At 59.3% G+C, this 22,387-nt stretch overlaps 2 protein-coding genes across 2 annotated transcripts; both read right to left on the reverse strand.

Moving 5' to 3' along the window:
• Positions 1-1,974: 1,974 nt before the first annotated feature.
• On the reverse strand, positions 1,975-16,632 carry LOC128950472 (cyclin-dependent kinase 16-like). Its single transcript, XM_054295349.1, has 16 exons — positions 16,537-16,632; positions 15,464-15,581; positions 13,500-13,624; positions 12,433-12,534; positions 11,718-11,774; positions 10,315-10,429; positions 9,164-9,258; positions 8,447-8,509; positions 7,501-7,624; positions 6,918-7,038; positions 5,527-5,624; positions 4,727-4,832; positions 4,175-4,217; positions 3,731-3,821; positions 2,791-2,869; positions 1,975-2,026 (listed from the first exon to the last, which is right to left on the reverse strand). Exons 2-16 carry the CDS (start codon positions 15,570-15,572, stop codon positions 1,975-1,977), a joined length of 1,380 nt encoding a protein of 459 aa, XP_054151324.1. The 5' UTR covers positions 15,573-15,581; positions 16,537-16,632.
• A 1,139-nt stretch (positions 16,633-17,771) lies between these two features.
• On the reverse strand, positions 17,772-20,346 carry UXT (ubiquitously expressed prefoldin like chaperone). The gene is made up of 6 exons (XM_054295350.1): positions 20,269-20,346; positions 19,677-19,758; positions 18,842-18,906; positions 18,639-18,746; positions 17,964-18,027; positions 17,772-17,868 (listed from the first exon to the last, which is right to left on the reverse strand). Exons 1-6 carry the CDS (start codon positions 20,334-20,336, stop codon positions 17,815-17,817), a joined length of 441 nt encoding a protein of 146 aa, XP_054151325.1. The 5' UTR covers positions 20,337-20,346; the 3' UTR covers positions 17,772-17,814.
• Between the last annotated feature and the right edge of the window lie 2,041 nt (positions 20,347-22,387).

Raw genomic sequence — 22,387 nt, forward strand, 5'->3', positions numbered from 1 at the left:
GAAACATCACCTCGGAGTAAAGCGGGAGTAACCCCGGAGTAGCCAGTGAGGGGAGATGTGTCTCTTGTGGGTAGGCTAGGCGTAGCCCTGGAGTAAACTGTGAGTAACGTCCATTCAAGGGCTGAGTAAGTTCCGAGTGAAGACTGGGCAACTTCTGAGTAAAGGCTGAGTATTGTCTGTGAAGAGGGCTCAGTAACCTCTGAGTAAAGGCTGAGCAACCTCCAAGTAAAGGCTGAGCAACATCCAGTCAAGGGCTGAGTAAGCTCTAGGTAAAGGCTGAGTAAGCTCCGAGCAGGGGCTGAGCGAGCGCAAGAAGCGCTGAGTAAGGGCGGAGTAAGCGCAGAGCAAAGGCAAAAAGGATCCAAGCACCCGGAGTAAGGTAAAAGTAAGGTGTGAGCAGCGCCGAAGGACCAAAAACAACCCAGAAAGGGGGAGCTGAGCAAGAAGTGAGGAGCTGAATAAGTCTGGAGTAAGTTCTGCCTGCCAGTCCCTCAAAGGCTGAGTAAACTCTGAGTAACCTCAGAGTAAGGATCTCCAGGAGCAGCCTGGAGTAAGAGCAGAGGAAAGGCCCTGGCCATGAGTAAAGTCTGAGTAAGCATCGAGTCTGGAGAAGGATCTGAGTAAGAACCTGGAGTACCTCGGAGTAACCAAGAGCAAGAGTGAGAGGAGGCTGAGCAACCCTGGAGTAAGGCTGGAGTAGGGCAGGGGTGGCCCAGAGCTGGGCCTGAGCTGCCTTGGAGTAAAATCTGAGTAACCCTGGAGTAACCACAGAGTGAAGTGGGTCAAACCTGGGAGTAAAGTCTGAGTAATTCTGGAGTAGCCGTGGAGTAACCACAGAGTGAAATGGCCCCAAATTCAGAGTAAAGTCTGAGGAACCCTGGAGTAACCATGGAGTAACCCAGGCCCAGCCTTGTGGGGGAACCTCCCAGGAGCCGCCTCAGCCCCAAGTAACCCTGGAGTAAAGCACGAGTAACCTCCGTGTACGCTCCCCTCCTCCACTCCCCAAACAGCCCCGCCCCTTTTGCCCCTCCCCCTTTAGGCCCCGCCCCCTCAGGCCCCGCCCCGGGGGGGGGGAGGGGGCCGATATAGACTCTGATTTATAATATTGCCTTGAAAAAATAAAACTCGACGTAAATTGGGGAGGAAGAACCCCCCAAAAAATGGGGGGGACCCCAAAAAATGGGGAGGGGACCCCAAAAAATGGGGGGGGGACCCCAAATTCCACCCCCCAGACCCCCCCACAATGGGGGTCCCAGTGAAACCCCCCCCAAAATCCAGCAGCAGTTCCTTGGGGGGTGTTGGGGGTTTTTGGGGGGGGTCAGCAGTCCAAGGACCCCCCCCCCTCCCCCGAGGAGTTTTGGGGTGTCCTCAAAGTCCTGGAGGTTTTTGGGGGGACCCCAGCCCCGAATCTGGGGGGTCCTGGGGGGCGCAGCAGCAATCCGGGGGCTGTGGGGAGAGGAAAGAGTCAAAAAAGGAACCCAAAAAGATGAAAATTCCCCCCAAATTTGTCCCTTCCTATAATAGGGGACCCCTCCCTGAAATTCTTGGGGCTGTGAACCCCAAATTTAAAATGGGGGCTGGTCCAGTTTTGGGGGGTCCCAATTCCAGGGGGCTCCTGAATTTTCATTATTTTATTTTGGGATTTTTCCTCATTTTTGGGGGATTTTTTTGGATTTTTTTGAGTTTTGGGGTCACTTCCCAAAGATACCCCCCCAGTTTTGGGATCCCGGATTTTGAGGCGGCTGATCCAAGAATTTGGGATTTTAGGAGCTGATCCAAGATTCTGGGGGGATGATCCTGGATTTTAAGGGGACCAATTCCAGATTTTGGAATCCTAGATTTGGGGAGCCAATCCCAGATTTTGGGGGGGCTGATCCTGGATTTTTGGGGGGTTGATCCCACATTTGGGGAACTGATCACAGATTTTGGGATTTTGGGGATCTGGTCCCAGATTTTGGGGATTTTGGGGGGGCCTCACCCGCTCAACATCAGAACTCGGTGTCGAGCACCCGGAAGGCGGAAGAACCTGCAGGGAGAAAAAAAGGAGGTCAGGAAACGCCCAAAAAAACCCCAAAATCACTTCAAAATAAGTCAAAACCCCCTCAAAAAAAAAAAAAAAAGCCAAAACCAACAAAAACACCTGAAAAAAAACCCCAAAACAATCCCAAAAATACCCCCCAAAAAATCCCCAAATTACTCCAAAAAGACCCCAAGAATCAGGGTGTGGGTTCAGGGGGTTTTTGGGGTTCCCACCTGAACTCAGGGGTTCAGGGCTTATTGGGTTCAGGACTTCTTTGGGGTTCAGGTTTTGGGGTTCAGGATTTTTGGGGTCCAGGTTTGGGGTTCAGAGTTTTTGCTGTTCAGGATTTGGGTTCAGAGCATTTTTGGGGTTCAGGATTTTGGGTCCTACCTGTAGGGGACAGGGTTTTTGGAGTTCAGGTGTTTTTGGGCTTCAGGATTTGGGTTTGGGGGGTTTTTGAGGTTTAGGTTTTGGGGGTTCCACCTGCGGGGTTCACGCTTTTTGGGGTTCAAGATTTGGGTTTGGGGGGTTTCTGGGGCTCAGGGTTTCGGGGTTCAGGTTTTGGGGTCCCACCTGTGGGGGGCAGGGGGATTTTGGGGTTCAGGGCTCATTCTGGGGTCCCACCTGTGGGGTTCAGAGGTTTTTGGGGTTTGGGTGGTTTTGGGGTTCAGGTGTTTTTGGGGTCCCACCTGTGGGGGGCAGAGGGGTTTTTGGGGTCCAGGAATTTTAAGGGTTCAGGTTTTGGGGTCCAGGTGTTTTTGGGGTCCCACCTGTGGGGGGGCAGGGGCCCCGTGCGCAGCCCCGGCTCCTTCTGCAGCTGAATCTCCTTCAGCGCGAAGATGGACGTGGCTGGGGGGGCGGGGAAACCCCAAATCAAGGGGGCGTGGCCAACACAAACCACACCCCCATAAAAAACCACACCCCAATTTGCATAGCCCCGCCTACCTGCAGTTAAGCCCCGCCCATTCAGCCCCACCCACAGCACAGCTTCACCCATGGAAAAGCCATTGAAGCCCCGCCCACTCTAAGCCACACCCAAATGGCCACACCCTCTCAATGTCCCACCCCCAAAATCTCACCCATGCAAAGCCCCACCCTTAGTACCCCACCCATGGAAGCCCCTCCCCCCAGTGCCACACCCATGGAAGCCCCGCCCCAAATGCCACACCCATGTAAGGCCCTGCCCCATTGCCACACCCAAAGCTCCACTCAGTGCCACACCCGTGGAAGCCCCGCCCCCATTGCCCCTCCCATGTAAAGCCCTGCCCACAGTGCCACACCCATGTAAAACCCCACCCCCATTGCCCCACTCAAATGAAGCCCCGCCCCCATTGCTACACCCACAGACGTCCCCAGCCCCCAGTGCCACACCCATCCCAATGCCCCACCCCAAACCCCCCCATTGGCACCACCCACCCAATGCCACACCCATTCAAAGCCCCCACCCCAGTGCCACACCCAGATGAAGCTCCACCCCAAGTGCCACACCCATGTAAAGCCCTGCCCAGTGCCACACCCATGGTAAAACCCCACCCCATTTGCACATCCAAAGCCCCGCCCCCAGTGCTCCACCCACATAAAGCCCCACCTCATATCCCACTCCAAGCCCCGCCCCCAGTGCCACACCCATCCCAATGCCCCACCCACACAAAGCCCCATTCCTTTAGCCCTGCCCCCTCCCAAACCCCGCCTCTGGCCCCGCCCACTCACTGTCGGGCAGGTTGCTGACGCGCGGCCCCAGGCAGCTGAAGAACGGGTGTCCCATGGCCTCCGCCGCCGGCACCCGCCGCCGCCCTTCAAACTGCCCCGCCCAGTCAGGCCACGCCCACAACCGTGGGACATGCCCACAAGTGGGTGTGGCTATGCCAAACCCCACCCCCACCCTTCAAAGGGATGTGGCTGCATCCCCACCCCCTCCCAGAGCCACGCCCATGGAGGGAGGGGTGGGGTCAGTGGGGATGTGGCCAAGGGGCGGAGCCAGCGCAGGCCACGCCCATGGAGGAAGAGGAGTGGGCAGGGGTGGGGTCAGTGCGGGTGTGGTAAAAGGGGCGGGGCCAGGACAAGCCACGACCATTGTGGGAGGGGTTTGGGGGAGGGTGGGGTCAGTGGGCGTGGCCAAAGAGGTGGGGCCAGCACAGGCCACGCCCATCTCACCTGCAGCAGCTGCCCCAGGAGGTCGGCACCGTCCTGGTCCAACCTGGTGGGACAAAGGGGCTCAGGAGCCACCAACGCACCTGGGGGACAGGGACACCCACAGGGGACAGCCCAGGGGACAGGGACACCCCATGTGCCACCCCATGGGACAGGTGTCACCACTATGGGACAGGGGCCATTCTGTGGGACAGGTGCCACCCCACAGGACAGGTGTCACCACGGCCCAGGCGCCACCCATGTGCCACAACCATGGGACAGGTGTCACCACTATGGGACAGGTGCCACCCTCACGGGACACCCCACGGGACAGCTGCCACCCCACGGGACACACCAAAGGACAGGTGCCACCCATGTGCCACCACTATGGGACAGGTGCCACCTTATGGGACACATGCCACCCACAGCACAGGTGTCACCCCACAGGACACAGGACACGTGCCACCCCAGGTGCCACCTCCCGTGCCCATGTGCCACCCGGCTGTCCCCTCGCTGTCCCCTGTCTGTCCCCTGTCTGTCTGTCTGTCTGTCCCCTGTCCCGTGTCCGTCCCAGACCGTGGCGCGTGCTGCCGCAGCCCCTCGGGCGGGTACAGGGGGTATTTGTGTGCCCGGAACTCGGCGTTGGCACCGATGCCCGGCCACGTCTCCTCCGTCGGGGTCCCTAAAGGGGGGGACACGGGGTGGGGAGAGGGGGTCAGCGACCCCAGATTTACCCCAAAGCCCCCAGATTTAGCCCAAACCCCCAAATCTGCCCCAAACCCCCCTGGATTTTCCCAAATCTGCCCGAATTCTCCTGGATTTGCCCCAAATCCTGCCCAGATTTCCCCCAAATCCTGCCCAGATTTGCCCAATTTCCACCTGGATTTCCCCCCAAACCCCCCAAGATTTCCCCCAGACCCCCCCAGATTTTCCCCCAAACCCCCAAATTTCCCCCAAATTTCCCCAAATCCCCCCAAATTTCCTCCAAATCCCACCAGATTCGCCAAATTGGCAAGAAATTCCCAAGATTTTCCCCTCAAACCTCCCAGATTTGCCCCAAATCCCCCTGGATTTTCCCAAACCCCCCCTGATTTTCCCCAAAACCTCCCTGGATCTGCCCCAAACCCCCCCAAATTTTCCCCCAAACCCCCAAGATTTTCCCCCAAATTCCCCAAATCTCCCCAAATTTCTCCCCAAACCCCCCAAGATTTCCCCCCAAATCCCCCTGATCTTTCCCAAACCCCCCTGGGTTTTCCCAAATTCCCCCAGAATTGCCCCAAACCCCCCAGTTTTCCTAAATCTCTCGGATTTTCCCCCAAATTCCCCAAAATCCCCCCCAATTTTCCCAAATTCCCCAGATTTCACCCCGAACGCACCGAGCAGGCGGAAGATGAAGTGCAGCTGCTCCTCCACGGTGGCCCCGGGGAACAGCGGCCGCCCCGTCACCATCTCCGAGAAGATGCAGCCGACCCCCCTGCCAGGGACACCCCAAAATTATCCCCAAAAACCACCAAAATTACCCCCAAAATTACCCCAAAGCTCCAAACTGACCACTCTGCCAGGGACACCCCAAAATTACCCCCAAAAACCCGAAAATTATCCCCAAAATTACCCCCAAAATCCCAGACTGACACCCCTGCCAGGGACACCCCAAAATTATCCCCAAAAACCACCAAAATGACCCCCAAAATTACCCCAAAGCTCCAAACTGACCACTCTGCCAGGGACACTCCAAAAAACCCCCAAATTATCCCAAAAATTACCCCCAAAATCCCAGATTGACCCCCCGGCCAAGGACACCCCCAAAAAACCCCAAATTATCCACAAAAAGCCTCAAAATTACCCCCAAAATTAACCTAAAATCTCAGACTGACCCCCCTGCCAGGGACACCCCAAAAAAGCCCAAAGCTATCCCAAAACTACCCCCAAAATCCCAAAAATTACCCCCAAAATTACCCCCGTGGGACCCCCAAAATCCCAAAGTCCCCCCCAGTAAATTCCAGTGTCCCCAGTGCCCATCCCAGTAATTTCCAGTGAATCCCAGTGAATCCCAGTAAATCCCAGTATATCCCAGTGCCCCCAATGCCCCTCCCAGTAAATCCCAGTGCCCCCAGTGCCCATCCCAGTAAATCCCAGTGAATCCTAGTCCCTCCCAGTGAATCCCAGTAAATCCCAATACACCCAATACCCCTCCCAGTCCCTCCCAGTTGCCCCAGTTACCCACCACATGTCGATCTGGGTGCTGTACTCGGTAGAACCCAGCAGGATGTGCCCATCCCAGTGCCCACAGTGCCCATCCCAGTCCATCCCAGTAAATCCCAGTGCCCCCAATGCCCATCCCAGTAAATCCCAGTAAATCCCAGTGAATCCCAGTGCCCCCAATACCCCACCCAGTGAATCCCAGTCCCTCCCAGTGCCTCCCAGTTACCCACCACATGTCGATCTGGATGCTGTACTCAGTGGATCCCAGCAGGATGTGCCCATCCCAGTGCCCCCAGTGCCCATCCCAGTAATTCCCAGTAATTCCCAGTAAATCCCAGTGAATCCCAGTGCCCCCAGTGCCCATCCCCGTGCCCCCAGTGCCCATCCCAGTCCCTCCCAGTGCCTCCCAGTGCCCACCACATATCGATCTGGATGCTGTACTCAGTGGATCCCAGCAGGATGTGCCCGTCCCAGTGCCCACAGTGTCCATCCCAGTAATTCCCAGTAAATCCCAGTGAATCCCAGTGCCCCCAGTGCCCCTCCCAGTGCCCCTCCCAGTGCCCACCACATGTCGATCTGGGTGCTGTACTCGGTGGAGCCCAGCAGGATGTCGGGCGGGCGGTACCACAGCGTCACCACCTCGCTCGAGAACGTCTTGGTGGGGATGGACTTGGCACGGGCCAGGCCTGGGGGGCACAAAGTGGGGTCAGGGGGGGCAAAAATGGGCTATGGGGGGGCATGAAATGGGGCCGAGGGGGCAAAATGGGGTATAAGGGGGTAAAAAATGGGGCTGGGGGGCAAAATGGGTGAGGGGGGCAGAAAATGGGTAAGGAGGCAGAAAATGGGGCTGGGGGGCAGAAAAAGGGGCTCAGGGGTCACAAAGTGGGCGCTTGGGGGGTTTTGTGGACTTTTGAGAGGTTTTTGGGATGCCAAGGCAGGTTTTGGGGTCCCAGCTCAGGTTTTTGGGGTGCCAGGTGAGGTTTTTGGGGTGCCCTGACCAAAATCTGCCCATTTGAGCTCCCCAAAGCATCTGAGCAGGTCCTGGGAAAGTTTATGGGGTCTTGGGGGATTTATGGGTTTCTGATGGGGTTTTGGGGTGCCAGGGGAGGTTTTTGGGGTGCCAGGTGAGGTTTTTGGGGTGCCCAGACCGAAATCTGCCAGCTTGAGGTCCCCCCGGCGGCTGAGCAGGAGGTTCTGGGGTTTGAGGTCGCGGTGCAGAACCTTGTGGCGGTGACAGAAAGCGAGACCGCGCAGGAGCTGGAACAGGAACAGCTGCACCCCAAAAAATAATGGGGTCAGACAGACAGACAGATAGGGACAGACAGGGACAATCCCATCCCTGTTTGGTTCCCAAACCTCCCTAGGAGGCATCACAGACCCCAAAATGCCCCAAAATCCCGCCCAAATCCCCCCCCAAAAACCCCAAACCCCTCACCGTGACGTTGCGTATGTTGAGGATCCGAAAATCCCCCCAAAATCCCCCAAAATCCCCCAAAATCCCCTCAAAACCTCTCTAAATCCCCCCAAAGCTCCCCCAAATCCCTCCAAAATCCCCTGAAATTCCCCCAAAATCCCCCCATATCTCCTAAAAATCCCACAAATCCCCCAAATCCCCTCACCCTGATGTTGTGCATGCTGATAACCCTAAAACCGCCCCAAAATCCCCCCAAAATTCCCCAAATCCTTTCATCCTGATGTTATGAATTGTGATGACCCCAAAATCCCATAAAAACCCTAAATCCCACCCTGACGTTGTGCATGCTGATGACCCCAAAAACCACCCAAATCCCCCCAAAATCCCATAAAAAACCTCCCTAAATGCCCCCAAAACCTCCTCAAATTCCCCCCCAAAAAAAAACCCCAAATCCCCCCAAAATCCCCCTAAATCCCATAAAAACCCCAATTCCAACCCTGACATCGTGCATGCTGATGACCCCAAAATCCCCCTAAAACCCCTCCCAAAACCACCCAAAATCACCCTAAATCTACCCAAAATCCCCCAAAATTTACCCAAACACCCCAAAATCCCCCGAAATTACCCCAAAAACCCCCAAACCACCCCAAAATCCCATAAAAAACCCCAAATCCCCTCACCCTGACGTTGTGCATGCTGATGACGTTCCCACAATCGTCCAGGTACTGCTTCAGGTCCCGGTCCTGGGGAGGGCACAAAATCCAAAATTTGGGGTGAATTTTGGGGTCCTGGGTGAATTTTGGGGTGATTTGGGGTGGATTTGAGGGTGGATTTTGGGGGTGAATTTGGGATGAATTTTGGGATTAATTTGGGATGAATTTTGGGGTTACTTGGGATGGATTTTGGGGTGAATTTGGGGTGAATTTCAAGGTGACTTTGGGGTGAATTTTGGTGTTAATTTTGGGGTGAATTTTGGGGTGATTTAGGGTGGATTTTGGGGTGATTTTGGGGCGGTTTCACGGTGAATTTGGGATGATTTTGGGGTGAATTCCACAGTGAACTTGGGGTGAATTTCAGGGTGATTTTGGGGTGATTTGGGGTGAATTTCAGGGTGATTTGGGGTGAATTTTGGTGTGAATTTTGGGGTGATTTAGGGTGGATTTTGGGGTGAATTTGAGGCAATTTCACGGTGAATTTGGGATGATTTTGGGGTGAATTCCACGGTGAACTTGGGGTGAATTTCAGGGTGATTTTGGGGTGATTTGGGATGGATTTTGGGGTGAATTTTGGGGTGACTTAGGGGTGAAATTTGGGATTATTTTGGGTGGATTTTGGGGCGGATTTTGGGGTGAATTTGGGATCATTTTGGGGTGATTTTGGGGCGCTTTGGGGCTCACCAGGTACTCGAAGACCAGCGTCAGGCACTGCGGCGTGTGCACGATGTCGTGCAGCGTCACCACGTTGGCGTGCTTGAGATCCCGCAGCAGGGACACTGCGGGGACACGGGGACATTGGGGACACAGGGGGACATTGGGGACAGCCGGGTCCCTCAATGTCCCCCCAATGTCCCCTGATTCCCCCCATGTCCCCTCCATGTCCCCTTGTCCCTGTGTCCCACGTCCACCCATGTCTCTTTGTCCCCAGTGTCCCCCCATCCCCAATGTCTCCCTGTCCTTCCGTGTCCCTCCATGTCCCCTCTGTCCCCCTGTCCCCCCTCCATGTCCCAGAGTGTCCCCAGTGTCCCCACCCTCTCTGATGGCCGTGCAGGGCACCCCCAGTGTCCCCATGGTGTGCCCTCAGCGTCCCCGCCCTTGCGGATGGCTGTGCAGGCTGTGTCCCCCTGGTCTCCCCAATGTCCCCATGATGTTCCCAATGTCCCCCTAATGTCCCCAATGTCCCTTCAGCGTCCCCACCCTCTCTGATGGCCGTGCAGGGCACTCCCAATGTCCCCAATGTCCTCACCCTCTCTGATGGCTGTGCAGGCTGTGTCTCCCCAGTGTCCCCAATGTCCCCACAGTGTCCCCACCCTCTCTGATGGCTGTGCAGGCTGTGTCCCCCCAATGTCCCCAACGTCCCCCCAATGTCCCCAGTGTCCCCAATGTCCCCATGTTGTCCCCACCCTCTCTGATGGCCGTGCAGGCTGTGTCCCCACAGTGTCCCCAGTGTCCCCATGGTGTCCCCACCCTCTCTGATGGCCGTGCAGGCTGTGTCTCCCCAATGTCCCCAATGTCCCCAGTGTCCCCATGGTGTCCCCACCCTCTCTGATGGCCGTGCAGGCTGTGTCTCCCCAATGTCCCCAATGTCCCCAGTGTCCCCATGGTGTCCCCACCCTCTCTGATGGCCGTGCAGGCTGTGTCTCCCCAATGTCCCCAATGTCCCCAGTGTCCCCATGGTGTCCCCACCCTCTCTGATGGCCGTGCAGGCTGTGTCCCCCCAGTGTCCCCAATGTCCCCAATGTCCCCCCAATGTCCCCAGTGTCCCCACCCTCTCTGATGGCCGTGCAGGCTGTGTCCCCCCAGTGTCCCCAGTGTCCCCATGGTGTCCCCACCCTCTCTGATGGCCGTGCACGGCGCCCCCTCCTCGTGCTCCAGCCGGATTTCCTTCAGCGCCACCAGGTTCTCGGTCAGCTTGCTGCGGCCCTTGTACACCGTGGCGTAGGTGCCCTGGGGACAGGGGGACATTGGGGACATCAGGGACACGCTGGGGACATCAGAGACACATTGGGGACATCATCAGGGACACCTGTACACCGTGGCGTAGGTGCCCTGGGGACAATGGGGACATTGAGGACATCAGGGACACATTGGGGACATCATCAGGGACACCTGTACACCGTGGCGTAGGTGCCCTGGGGACAATGGGGACATTGGGGACATCAGGGACACGCTGGGGACATCATCAGGGACACCTGTACACCGTGGCATAGGTACCCTGGGGACAGGGGGACACATTGGGGACATCAGGGACATCAGGGACACCTGCGCACCATGGCGTAGGCGCCCTGGGGACAATGGGGACACTGGGGACACATTGGGGACATCATCAGGGACAGCTGTACACCGTGGCGTAGGTACCCTGGGGACAGGGGGACATTGGGGACATCAGAGATACATTGGGGACATGGGGAGACACTGGGGACATCAGGGGACATTGGGGACATCAGGGACAGCATGGACATCAGGGACACCTGTACACCGTGGCGTAAGTACCCTGAGGGGACAGTGGGGACATTGGGGACACACTGGGGACACAGGGACATCATCAGGGACATCAGAGACACATTGGGGACATCATCAGGGACACCTGCACACCGTGGTGTAGGTACCCTGGAGACAGTGGGGACACATTGGGGACATCATCAGCAACAGCGGAGACACATTGGGGACATCAGAGATACGTTGGGGACACCTGTACACCGTGGCGTAGGTGCCCTGAGGACATGGGGACACATTGGGGACAGTGGGGACAGCAGGGATAGCAGGGACAGCAGGGACACCTGCACACCGTGGCGTAGGTACCCTAGGGGGACATTGGGGACATCAGAGACACAGTGGGGACATCATCAGGGACATGGGGACATCATCAGAGACAGTGGGGACAGCAGGGATATCATCAGGGACATCATCAGGGACACCGGTACACCGTGGCGTACGTGCCCCGGGGACAGGGGGACATTGGAGGGGACATCGAAGGGGACACAGGGACATGAGGGACATGGGGACATGCAGGCACGGAGGGGACACGGAGGAGACACAGGTGACAGGTGACACACAAGGGACACAGAGCTGACAGGTGACACAGGTGACAGGTGGCACAGGTGACACAGATGGCACAGGTGACACAGGTGACACAGGTGACACAGGTGACAGGTGACACAGGTGACACAGATGGCACAGGTGACACAGGTGACACAGGTGACACAGGTGACAGGTGGCACAGGTGGTGCCTCACCTCTCCCAGTTTGTCCAGTTTCACGTAGGTCTCCAACTTGCCGAAGCCGATTTCGGACTGGTGGGAGAGGGGAGAGGGGACACCGTTACTGGGAGAACTGGGGGACCTCATCCTCCCACTCCATACTGGTCTATACTGGTTCATCCTGGTCTATACCGGTTCATACTGGTCTATACTGGTTCATCCTGGTCTATACTGGTTCATCCTGGTCTATACCAACTCACAATGGTCTATACTGCTTTATACTGGTTCATACTGGTCTGTATCCGTTTATACTGGTCTATCCTCATCTATACTGGTCCAGACCGGTTTATACCAGTCTGTACTGGTTTATTCTGGCCCATACTGGTCTGTATTGGCTCATACTGGCCTATACTGGTCTACAATAGTCTGCACTGGTCTGAACCACTCTATACGGGTTTATATTGGTCTGTACCAGTCTGTACTAGTCTGTACTGGTCTATACTGGTTTATACTGGGCTGTACCAGTCTGTACTGGTCTGTACTGGTTTGTACTGCTCTTACAGGTCTGTACTGGTTTATACTGGTCTTTACTGGTTCACATTGGTCTGTATAGGTCTGTACTGGTCTGTACTCATCTGTACCAGACTGTACGGATCTGTACTGTTTTGTACCGGTCTGTACCAGTCTATACTGGTTCATAGTGGTCTATACTGGTCTGTACTGGTTCATACTGGTCCATACTGGGACGCACCAGGGAGACGCGGCGCAGGCGGCGGCTCAGGGGCCCGGGCAGCCCCAGCCCCCCCTCGGGCAGGCGGGTGTCAGCGGGCAGGGACAGGCGCTTGGTGACATCCTGGGGACAGGGACAGTGCGACCAGTTCATCCCAGTTCATCCCAGTTCATCCCAGTTCATCCAGTTCATCCCAGTGCCCCCCCAGTTCATCCCAGTTCATCCCAGTGCTCCCAGTGCTCCCCCCAGTTCATCCCAGGGCTCCCAGTGCTCCCAGTTCAGCCCAGTGCTCCCAGTCCCTCCCAGTGTTCCCAGTATCCCCCGTCCTTCCCAGTCCCTCCCAGTCCCCCGTTTCCCAGTCCCTCCAATACCCCCCAGTATCCCCAGTCCCCCCCACTCCCTCCCAGTCCCCCCAGTATCCCCAATTCCCCAGTCCCCCCAGTCCCTCCCAGTATCCCCAGAGCTCCCAGTCCCTCCCACTCCCCCCACTCCCCCCAGTCTCTCCCAGTATCCCCAATCCCCTCCCAGTTCCTCCCAGTCCCCTCCAGTCCCTCCCAGTATCCCCAGTATCCTCAGACCCTCCCAGTCCCCCAAGTCCCTCCCGGTTTCCCACTCCTCCCAGTCCCCCTAATCCCTCCCAGTCCCTCCCAGTATCCCCAGCCCCCCAGTCCCCCCAGTCCCTCCCAGTGCTCCCAGTCCCTCCCAGTATCCCCACTTCCCCCAGGCCCTCCCAGTCCCCCTTACTCCCTCCCAGTATCCCCACTCCCCATAGTTTTCCACTCCCCCCAGTCCCTCCCAGTCCCCCCAGTCCCTCCCAGTATCCCCCAGTCCCTCCCAGTCCCCCCAGTCCCTCCCAGTGCTCCCAGTCCCTCCCAGTATCCCCACTTCCCCCAGGCCCTCCCAGTCCCCCTTACTCCCTCCCAGTATCCCCACTCCCCATAGTTTTCCACTCCCCCCAGTCCCTCCCAGTATGCCCAGTCGCTCCCAGTGCTCCCAGTCCCCCAAGTCCCTCCCGGTTTTCCACTCCTCCCAGTCCCTCCCAGTCCCTCCCAGTCCCTCCCAGTATCCCCAGTCCCTCCCAGTCCCACCTCGCAGGCTCCGTGCCGCGGGTGCTGCCGCAGCCTCACGGGTGACGCCACCTCCTCCGAGGATGTCCCCGAGGGGGGGTCGCTCTCCCCGTCCGACCCCATCCGGGCCTCGTCCCCCCCCGGCTCTGGGGGCACAAAAGGGGGGTCAGGGACCCCAAAAACACCCAAAGTATCCCCAAAAATACCCCAAATATCCGCCAAATTCCTCAAATATCCCAAAATATCCAAAAATCTCCTAAAATCCCCCTCCCCCCCCGTCTGACCCCATCCGGGCCTCGTCCCCCCCCCAGCTCTGGGGGCACAACAGGGGGTGGTCAGGGACCCCGAAATATCCCAAAAATACCCCCAAATACCACAAAATACTCCCAAACCACCCCAAAATACCCCAAATCACCCCAAAACCTCCCCTTTCCAGTCCGACCCCATCCAGGCCTCGTCCCCCCCCGGTTCTGGGGACACACAGGGGAGTCAGGGACCCCAAAATATCCCAAAACATCGCAAAAATACCCCAAAACCACCACAAAACACCCCCCAAAAAACCCCCAAACTGAAGGGAACCCTTGGGACCCCTCAGTGTCCCCAAGGTGTCCCCAAAGCCTCTCCCCAGGGACCCACAATGTCCCCAAGGGGACCCCCAAAGGACAACCCCAAACCCCAGGGACTCCCTCAATGTCCCCAAGGACCCCGCAAATGTCCCCAATGTCCCCAAAACCCTCCCAAAATCAAGGGATCCCCAAAGGACCCCCCTAAACCCCCACAGGGACCCCCTCAATGTCCCCAAGGGTCCCCAGGGAGTCCCCAATGTCCCCAAGAGCCCCTGAAAGGAGCCCAAACCCCAAGGACCCTCCCCAATGTCCCCAAGAACACCCCAAAACCCTGTCAGGGACCCCCTCCAATGTCATTAATGTCCCCCCCAATGTCCCCAAGGACCCCCAAAATCCCCCAATGTCCCCCCCCAAATGTCCCCAAGGACCCCCCCCAATGTGCCCAAGGACCCCCAAACCCCTGAGACCCCCAAAAATTCCCCCAAACCCCCCCCAGTGTCCCCCCCCGATGTCCCCAAATGTCCCCAAGGACCCCCGAACCCCAGAGACCCCCAAAAATTCTCCCAAACCCCCCCCAGGGACCCCCCCGATGTCCCCAGAGGTCCCCGGGGGTGCCACCCCGTGCCCCCCCCCAGTTTGGGGACAGGGAGGTGACACGGGGACAGAGCACAGGTGGTGGCACCGGGGACAGGTGGTGGCACCTGGGGGGGGCACAGGGGACAGGACACGGGGACAGATGGACGGACACGGGGGGGGGGCAGGGGACAGATGGACAGGAGGGGACACGGGAGGGGGGGGGGACAGGAGGGGACCCCCGGCTCTTAAAGGGGCCACGTCCTGCCGGGGGGAGGGGGTGTTCTTAAAGGGACAGGCACCCCAAAACTGTGCCCCCCCGGCTTCTTAAAGGGACAGGCACCTCAAAATGTGCCCCCCCCCCTTAAAGGAACAGACACCCTCTTAAAGGGACAGGTACCCCATAAAAAGGCCAGGTACCCTCTTAAAGGGCTAGGAACTCTCTTAAAGGGACAGTACCCCAAAACTGTGCCTCCCCCCCACTTCTTAAAGGGACAGGCACCCTCTTAAAGGGACAAGTACCTTCTTAAACGGATAGGTACGCTCTTAAAGGGCCAGGCACCCCTTTAAAGGGCCAGGCACCATCTAAAAAAGATAGGTACCCTCTTAAAAGGACATGCACCCTCTTAAAGGGCCAGGTACACTCTTAAACGGACAGGCACCCCTCAATCTCCTCCTGCCACCCCTAAAGATTTTAAAGGGCCACGCACCCCCAACCCTACCCCCATCTTCTTAAAGGGCCAGGCACCCCCAACCCGCACCGTCTTAAAGGGCCAGTTCCCCACTTTGTGGGGGCGGGGCCAGCTCCGGGGGGGGCGGGGCTCCCCTTAAAGGGCCAGCGCTCACCGCTGTCGCTGCCGGTGCCGTCGCGAGGGTCCCCCAGGGCCTTGTCGGGGGCGCGGCCGCCCCGCAGCGTCATGGAGAGCTGCCGCTTGATCTTCTTCATCCGGTCCATGGCCCTGCCCTGCGGGCACCTCAGCGTGGGCACGGCTGGCACACATGGGCACAGCTGGAGCCACACTGAACACCTGGGCACACCTGGGCATCCTGGGGTCACTGTACGCCTGAGCGCCCTGCACATCTGGGCACAGCTGAGTGTGGGCATGCACACCTGGGCACAGCTGGCACACCTGGGGTCACTGCACACCTGAGCATGGGCATGCACACCTAGGCACACCTGGGCAGCCTCGGGGTCACTGCACACCTGAGCTGTGGGCACACCTGCCTGGGCACAACCTGGGCACACCCGAGGTCACTGCACACCTGAGCGCCCTGCACGCCTGGGCACACCTGGGCACCCCTGAGCTATGGGCACAGCTGGAGCCACCCTGCACACCTGGGCACACCTGGGCACAGTTGGACACAGCCTCAACACCCAGGGTCACTGCACACCTGAGCCGTGGGCACGCCTGGGCACACCTGGGGTCACTGCAAACCTGAGCGCCCTGCGTGCCTGGCGACACCTGGGCACCTCTTGCACATTGGGCACAGCTGGGGCCACCCTGCACAGCTGGGCACAGCTCAGCACACCTGGGGTCAGTGCACACCTTAGTGCCCTGCACACGTGGGCACACCTGGACTCACCCTGTACACTTGGGCACACCTGGACCCACCCTGCACACCTGGGCACACCTGGGCACCCCCTCCCACCCGGGCACACCTGGGCACCCCTGGGTACATCCGGGCACCCCCTGCACACCTGGGCACACCGGGCCCCTCCCCCTCTCCCCCCCCACACCTAGGCCCCCCGCGGCGCCCCCCACTCCCCCCAGTGGTGCCCCGCGTGCCCCGCGTGGGCGTGGCCTCCTCCCCCTCCCCCCCGCTGCCCTCACAGCGGCTCCGGGAGCTCCCAGGGGGGATCCCGGTGATTCCCGGTGATCCCCGGGATGTTCCCGGTGCTCCGGGGCGGTTCCCGTTACCGGCTCAGCGGCGCGGAGCCTCCCAGAAATCCTCGGCCATGGCGGGGCCGGGCCCGACCCCGCGGGGGCTCCGGTGGGGCCGGGCCGGGCCGGGCCGGGCGGGAGCGGCGGGAGCGGCGGCGGCGCAAGATGGCGGCGGGGCGGGGCCAAGTGACGTCGGAGCGAGGGGCGGGGCGACGGGCTGGAGGGGCGTGGCTAAGTGGAGAGTGACGTAAGGGTGAGGGGAGGTGCGATAAAACAGGAGGGGCAGGGCTAAGAGGCGGATGACGTCATTGTGGGGCGGGATAACGTGCTTGAGGGGCGGAGCTAAGTGAGGAGTGACGTCAGCGCAAAGGGTGGGAAGAAGGGGATGAAAAGGAGGCGGGGCTTATGAGGACGCGCCCCCCCGAAGGGGAGGGGGTCTCAGGGGGTGGGGTCTGTTTGGGACCGCCCCCAAACCCCCAAAAGAGGAAATGAGGGAGGGGATTCCCTTAGGGGAATCCCCACCCCCAATGACGTCACAGCTGGGCTGGGGACCCCTTCCCCCAGCTCCATCTGGGCCCCTCCCCCACACCACAAAACCACCAGGGCCCCGCCCCCCCAGTGGCCCCGCCCCTCAGACGGAGGGGGCGGGGACAACCCCAAAGAGGCTCCACCCCCTTTTGGGGGGCTCCAGGGTTACTCCAGGTTTACTCCACAGCCCAGAACACCACAGGGCTTCTCTGAAGTTACTCTGAGCTTACTCAGGGGTTACTCCAGCCTCAGAACGGGGTGTTCCAATGGGTCCTCAAGGTTACTCAAGGGTAACTCAACGGGTTACTCTGAGTTTACCCATGTGTTACTCCACTACTGCCCTGCAGTCACTCCAGGGTTACTCTGACCTCACCTCCAGGGTTAGTCTGGGTACTCCAGGGTTACACCCAGACCCCTCCCCCTGCTGACATAACCCTCACAGTTTACTTATAAACTACTCCAGGGTTACTCCAAGCTCCCTCCCGTGTGCCAAACACCTCCCGCACTCCAAGCTTTACACACACATCAGTCCAAGGTAGAAAAAAAATCCACTTTACTCCACATTTACACACAGGTTACATCAAGATGTAAAAAAAACCCCACTTTACTCCGGCTTTTACACAGCTTACTCCCAGATGTAAAAACTCAGTTTTACTCCAAGTTTACTCCAAAGTGTAAAAACTCCGATTCACTGCAGGTTTACACCCAGGTTACTCGCAGGTGTAAAATCTCCACGTTACTCCAGGTTTACACCCAGCCGAGGGGGCGGGGCCAGCGCAGCGTCCGTCAGGGGTCAGAGGTCACAGGGGGCTCCTGCAGCCCCTGCAGCTCCCGCAGGCCCTGGGGGCGGAGCAGAGCGTTGTGGGCATGGCCAGCAGGGGAGGGGGCGTGGCCAACACGCGAGGGGGTGTGGCCAGAGGAGGGGGCGGGGTTACCTCCAGCACCAGCCGGATGTGGGCGCGGATCTTGGCCCCGTCGCGCGTCAGGGAATCGCTCAGCCTGAAATGGGCGGGGCTTTAGGGGGCGGGGCTTCCATGGGAGGGGCATATGAAGGGTGGGGTCTCTCAAGTGGGCGTGGCCTGATGATTGGCAGGGTGAGGCCGCACCCTTTTCTATTATGAGGACTAGGGATGCGTCTTCCCCTCATGGTGTGGGTGTGGCTTAGGTAGTGTGGGCGTGGCTTGATGAATAGCACTCCTCTTTTGGTCATGGGGGTGGGAATGTGATCTCCATTTATGGTATGGGGGTGTGGTCCAAAAGGGGCGTGGAAACCTCCTCCCACCCCAAACGCTGAAAGAATGAGGGCGTGGCTTAAGTGGGTGTGGTCGAAAGGGGGCGTGGCCAGCTCCCACCCCAAACACAGCGGAGAATGGGTGTGTGGCTTCTCAAAGGGGCGTGGCCTAAGTAGGTGTGGGCCAAAAAAGGCATGGCTTTCCCAAGGGGGTGTGGCCTCCATGGGTGTGGTCTCAAAAGGGGCATGGCCTGTGCTCATGTGGGCGTGGCCACAGCAGAATGACCGAGGATCAATACCCTACCCAGCACCATGGGGTGTGTTGGGGGGCTGTGGGCGTGGCCTGGGTGTGGCCGGGGGCGTGGCCAGGCTGCCTCACCTCTGCAGGAGGGAACTGCGGCGCTCCAGGTGCCGAAGGGCCTCAGGCAGCGTCAGCTCCGCGAAGAACCCGAACCCCAGAGCCACGAACACGCGCCGGGGGTCCGGGCTGGGGGCACAGGGATGGCAAAAACAGGGTCAGGGAGGGTCCTGAGGGGGTTAATGGGGGTCTGAGGAGGTTTTTGGGGTCCCAGCCCCACTCACACTTCAGCACTGACGAAGAAATTGCAGCCGAGATCCACCTGGGTGTGCAGGGGGGCGGCGGCGTCCTGGGGACCCCAAAACCCCCCCGGGGTCAATCTGAGACCCCAAACAGCCCCAGGGACGCCAAATCTCAACCCCCAAACAACCCCAGGGATCCCCCAAACATCCCAGGGACCCCAAATCTCAACCCCCAAATCTCTCCAATGCCCCCAAATCTCCCTTAACCCCCCCTCAAGATCCCCCAATTACCCACATACACATCAAAACACCCCCAAATCCTCCCATGAGACACCCAAACATCCCTCCCCAAACCCTCCTAAATCCTCCCAACTCTCCCCCAGGAGACCCCCAAATCCCACCTAATTCCCTATGAGACCCTCAAATCCCTGGAATCTCCCCCAAACCCCCCAATGAGAACCCACAACCCCCCCCAAACACATGCAAATCCCCCCAAAACCCCCCCAGAAGCCTCCCAAATCCCACCTAACCCCTCATGAGACCCCCAAATCCCCCCCAGTAGACCCCCAAATCCCCCAAACCACCCCCACGAGACCCCCAAATCCTACTTTACTCCCTATGAGACCCCCAAATTCCCCCAATTGCTCCCAAATCCCCCCACGAGACCCCCAAAATCCCCCCCAAACCCCCCTAAACACCTTCAAATCCCCCCAAACCTCCCCCAACCACCCCACCCCACCTCACCTCCTCATGACCCCCCAAACCTCCCTCCAGCCCCCCCAATCCCCTCCAGATCCTGCCCCGCCCCCTCCCCAGCCCTGACCACGCCCCCCTCGTTAAGCCCCGCCCCCTCGTTAAGCCCCGCCCCCCTGCGCACCTGCAGGCGGCTGAGGGCGGAGCGGAGCTGCAGCACCTGCGCCTGCTGCTCGAACACGGCGTCGCGCTGCTCCTGCACCCGCCTGCGGGGGGCGCTGTCAGGGGCGGGGCCTCACGGGGGCGGGGCCTCGCGGGGGAATGGCCGTGGCCATGACATGGGGTTGCTATGTGGCAGAGGGGGCGTGGTCGAGAAATGGGCGTGGTTTACAGTCAATGGGCGTGGCCACATTATGCAGAAGTTAAAGGGCGTGGCGTCTGCGTGAAAGGGCGTGGCCACAACACATTGTTACTACGTGGAGGTAGACTTAAAGCGGAGGGGCGTGGTCGAAAAATGGGCGTGGTCTTATGATGAATGGGTGGGGTTGAGTCGGGGGCGTGGTCTCATTGTGAATGGGGGTGGCCACCCCACGCAGTTATTATTAATTGTGAGACAGATAAGGGGCGTGGCCAAAAATGGGCGTGGTCTCAGCGTCAATGGGCGTGGCCACCCCACGCCGTTACGGATGTTGCGCAGAGGGGCGTGGCCATAGCGCTGAGGGGAGGGCCAGGCTGTCGCGGGGGCGGGGTTTCTGTCGCGATATGACGTCGCTTACCTCAGATCTCGCTGCAGGACGTCGCTGACGAACGCCTCGTAGCGCTGCGCCTTCTCCGCCGCCGCCATGCTGCCTCTGACGTCATCACCGGAAGTGCGTCATCATAGCGCTGCCGCTTGTAGGGCGCCCCCTCGCGGGCGGGAGGTCCCAGCTCCGTCCTTCCCTTCATTCCCCGCCTCTATCGCGGTCGCATGTCGCGACATGCCCGCGCTCTATCGGCGATCAAAGCTTCCCGCGCGCAGAGTGCGGCCGGAACAGCGCGGCCTGAGCTCCCCCCAGCCTGTATCTGCCACAGGTGAGCCCAGGTGTGCCCCAGGTGTGTCCTGGATGTCCCCAGGTGTGCCCAGGGGTCCTCAGATGAGCCCCAGGTATGTTTCAGGTGTGTCCAGGTGTGCCCAGGTGTGTCCCAAGTGTCCCCAGGTGTGTCCCAGGTGTGCTCCAGGTGTGTCCCAGCTGTCCCCAGGTGTCTTCCAGGTGTCCCCAACTGTCCCCAGCTGTGCCCAAGTCCCTCCCAGGTGTCCCCCAACTTCCCCTAGGTGTCCCCAGTGTGCTCCAGGTGTGCCCAGGTGTCCCCCAGGTCTCTCCCAGGTGTGCCCAGGCTCCCCCCAGGTGTCCCAGATGTCCCCAGGTGAGCTCCAAGTGCGCCCCAGCTGTCTCCAGGTGTCCCCAGCTGTCCCCCAGGTCCCTCCAAGGTGTGCCCAGGTGTCCCCAGGTGTGCTCCAGTTGTCCCCACATCCCTCCCAGGTGTCCCCAGGTGTGCCCTCGGTGTGTCCCCACCCCCCAGCTGTCTCCAGGTCTCCCCAGGTTTGTCTCAAGTGTCCCCCAGGTCCATCCCAGGTGTCCCCATGTGTCCCCAGGTGCCTCTCCCCAATTTTGGGGGTCCCACCCCATCCCCCCATCAGCAGCACCCAGCGCCAGCAGCTCAGGGATTTATTGACCCCGCCCACCTGTGCGAAAGGGGCGGGGCTAAGCGGGGTGTGTCCGAGAGGGGCGTGGCCAAGCGGGGGGCGGGGCTTACACACTCACGAGCGCACACTGAGAGCACAGAGCAGTGGGGGGAGGGGAGCGCCGGGGGGGATTTGGGGGGTCCCGAACACCTGGGACCCCACCCAGGGTGGATTTGGGGGTTCCTGGGGGGATTTTGAGGTCCCCCAGGGGATTTTGGAAAGTCCCAGGGGGATTTGGGCGGGATTTTGGGGGGTCCTGATCCCTTGGGATGGATTTTGGGGAGTCCCGTGTGGATTTTGGGGGGTCATAACCCCTGTGACCCTCCCCAGAGTGGATTTTGGGGTCCCCCAGTGGATTTCAGGACACCCCAGGGTGGATTTGGGGGGGTCCCAGGGGGATTTGGGGTGAATTTTCAGGGGTCCCGGGTACACAACCCCCCCATTTGTGGGGTCGCAAAGCAGGGATGGATTTCAGGGTGTCCCAAGGGGTTTTTGGGGTGTCCCCAGGGAGAATTTGGGGTGACCCGCGGGGGGCTTTTGGGGGCATCCCCATGGCAGTGTTGGGGAGGTTTTGGGGTGTCCCAAGGGGAATACTGGGGATATCCCCAGGAGGGTTTTTGGGGCATCCCCAGTGGTATTTTGGGGCGCCCCCAGGGAGTTTTTGAGGTGCCTCCGGGTGGACTTTTGGGGTGCTCCCAGGGCAGTTTTGAGGGGATTTTGGGGTGCTCCTGGGGGCTTTTGGGAGAATTTTTGGGTTGTTTCCAGAGAGTTTTTGGGGCAACCCCAGTGGTATTTTTTGGTGTCTCCAAGAGGATTTTTGGAGTATCCCCAGGGCAGTTTCAGAGGAGTTTTTTGGGGTGCCCCCAGGTGGATTTTTGGGGTGCCCCAGGTAGGTTTTGGGCATCCTCAGGGCAGTTTTTGGGGGGGGGGGGTTGGGGAGCCCCCCCTGGAAAATTTTGTAACTCCCCAAGGAGGTTTTTGGGGTGTTCCCAGATTTTTGGGATATCTTCAATGGGAATTTTGCGCTACCCACAGTAGGATTTTTGGGGCACCCCTGTAGGTATTTTGGGGCTCCCCGGGTGTGTTTTTGGGGTGTCCCTGGTGGTATTTTGGGGTGCCCCCAGGCAGGTTTTTTGTGTGTCTCCAGGGGAGGTTTTGGGGTACCCCCGGTG

Source organism: Melozone crissalis, unplaced genomic scaffold (genome assembly GCF_028551555.1).
Source record: "Melozone crissalis strain CALT ecotype California unplaced genomic scaffold, PUWL_Pcris_2 ptg000650l_1, whole genome shotgun sequence".
Classification (NCBI taxonomy): Eukaryota; Metazoa; Chordata; class Aves; order Passeriformes; family Passerellidae; genus Melozone; species Melozone crissalis.

Coding starts and splice junctions, on each gene's coding strand:
- LOC128950472 (XM_054295349.1), bottom strand. CDS start 15,572: ATGGACCGGATGAAGAAGATCAAGCGGCAGCTCTCCATGACGCTGCGG. Junction 11,775..12,432: donor GCCTGCGCCGCGTCTCCCTG/GTGCGTCCCAGT, acceptor CTCTCCCACCAG/TCCGAAATCGGCTTCGGCAA. Junction 7,625..8,446: donor TCAGCATGCACAACGTCAGG/GTGAGGGGATTT, acceptor TTTGGGGTGCAG/CTGTTCCTGTTCCAGCTCCT.
- UXT (XM_054295350.1), bottom strand. CDS start 20,336: ATGGCGGCGGCGGAGAAGGCGCAGCGCTACGAGGCGTTCGTCAGCGAC. Junction 19,759..20,268: donor GTCCTGCAGCGAGATCTGAG/GTAAGCGACGTC, acceptor CGCCCCCCGCAG/GCGGGTGCAGGAGCAGCGCG. Junction 18,747..18,841: donor TTCTTCGTCAGTGCTGAAGT/GTGAGTGGGGCT, acceptor CTGTGCCCCCAG/CCCGGACCCCCGGCGCGTGT.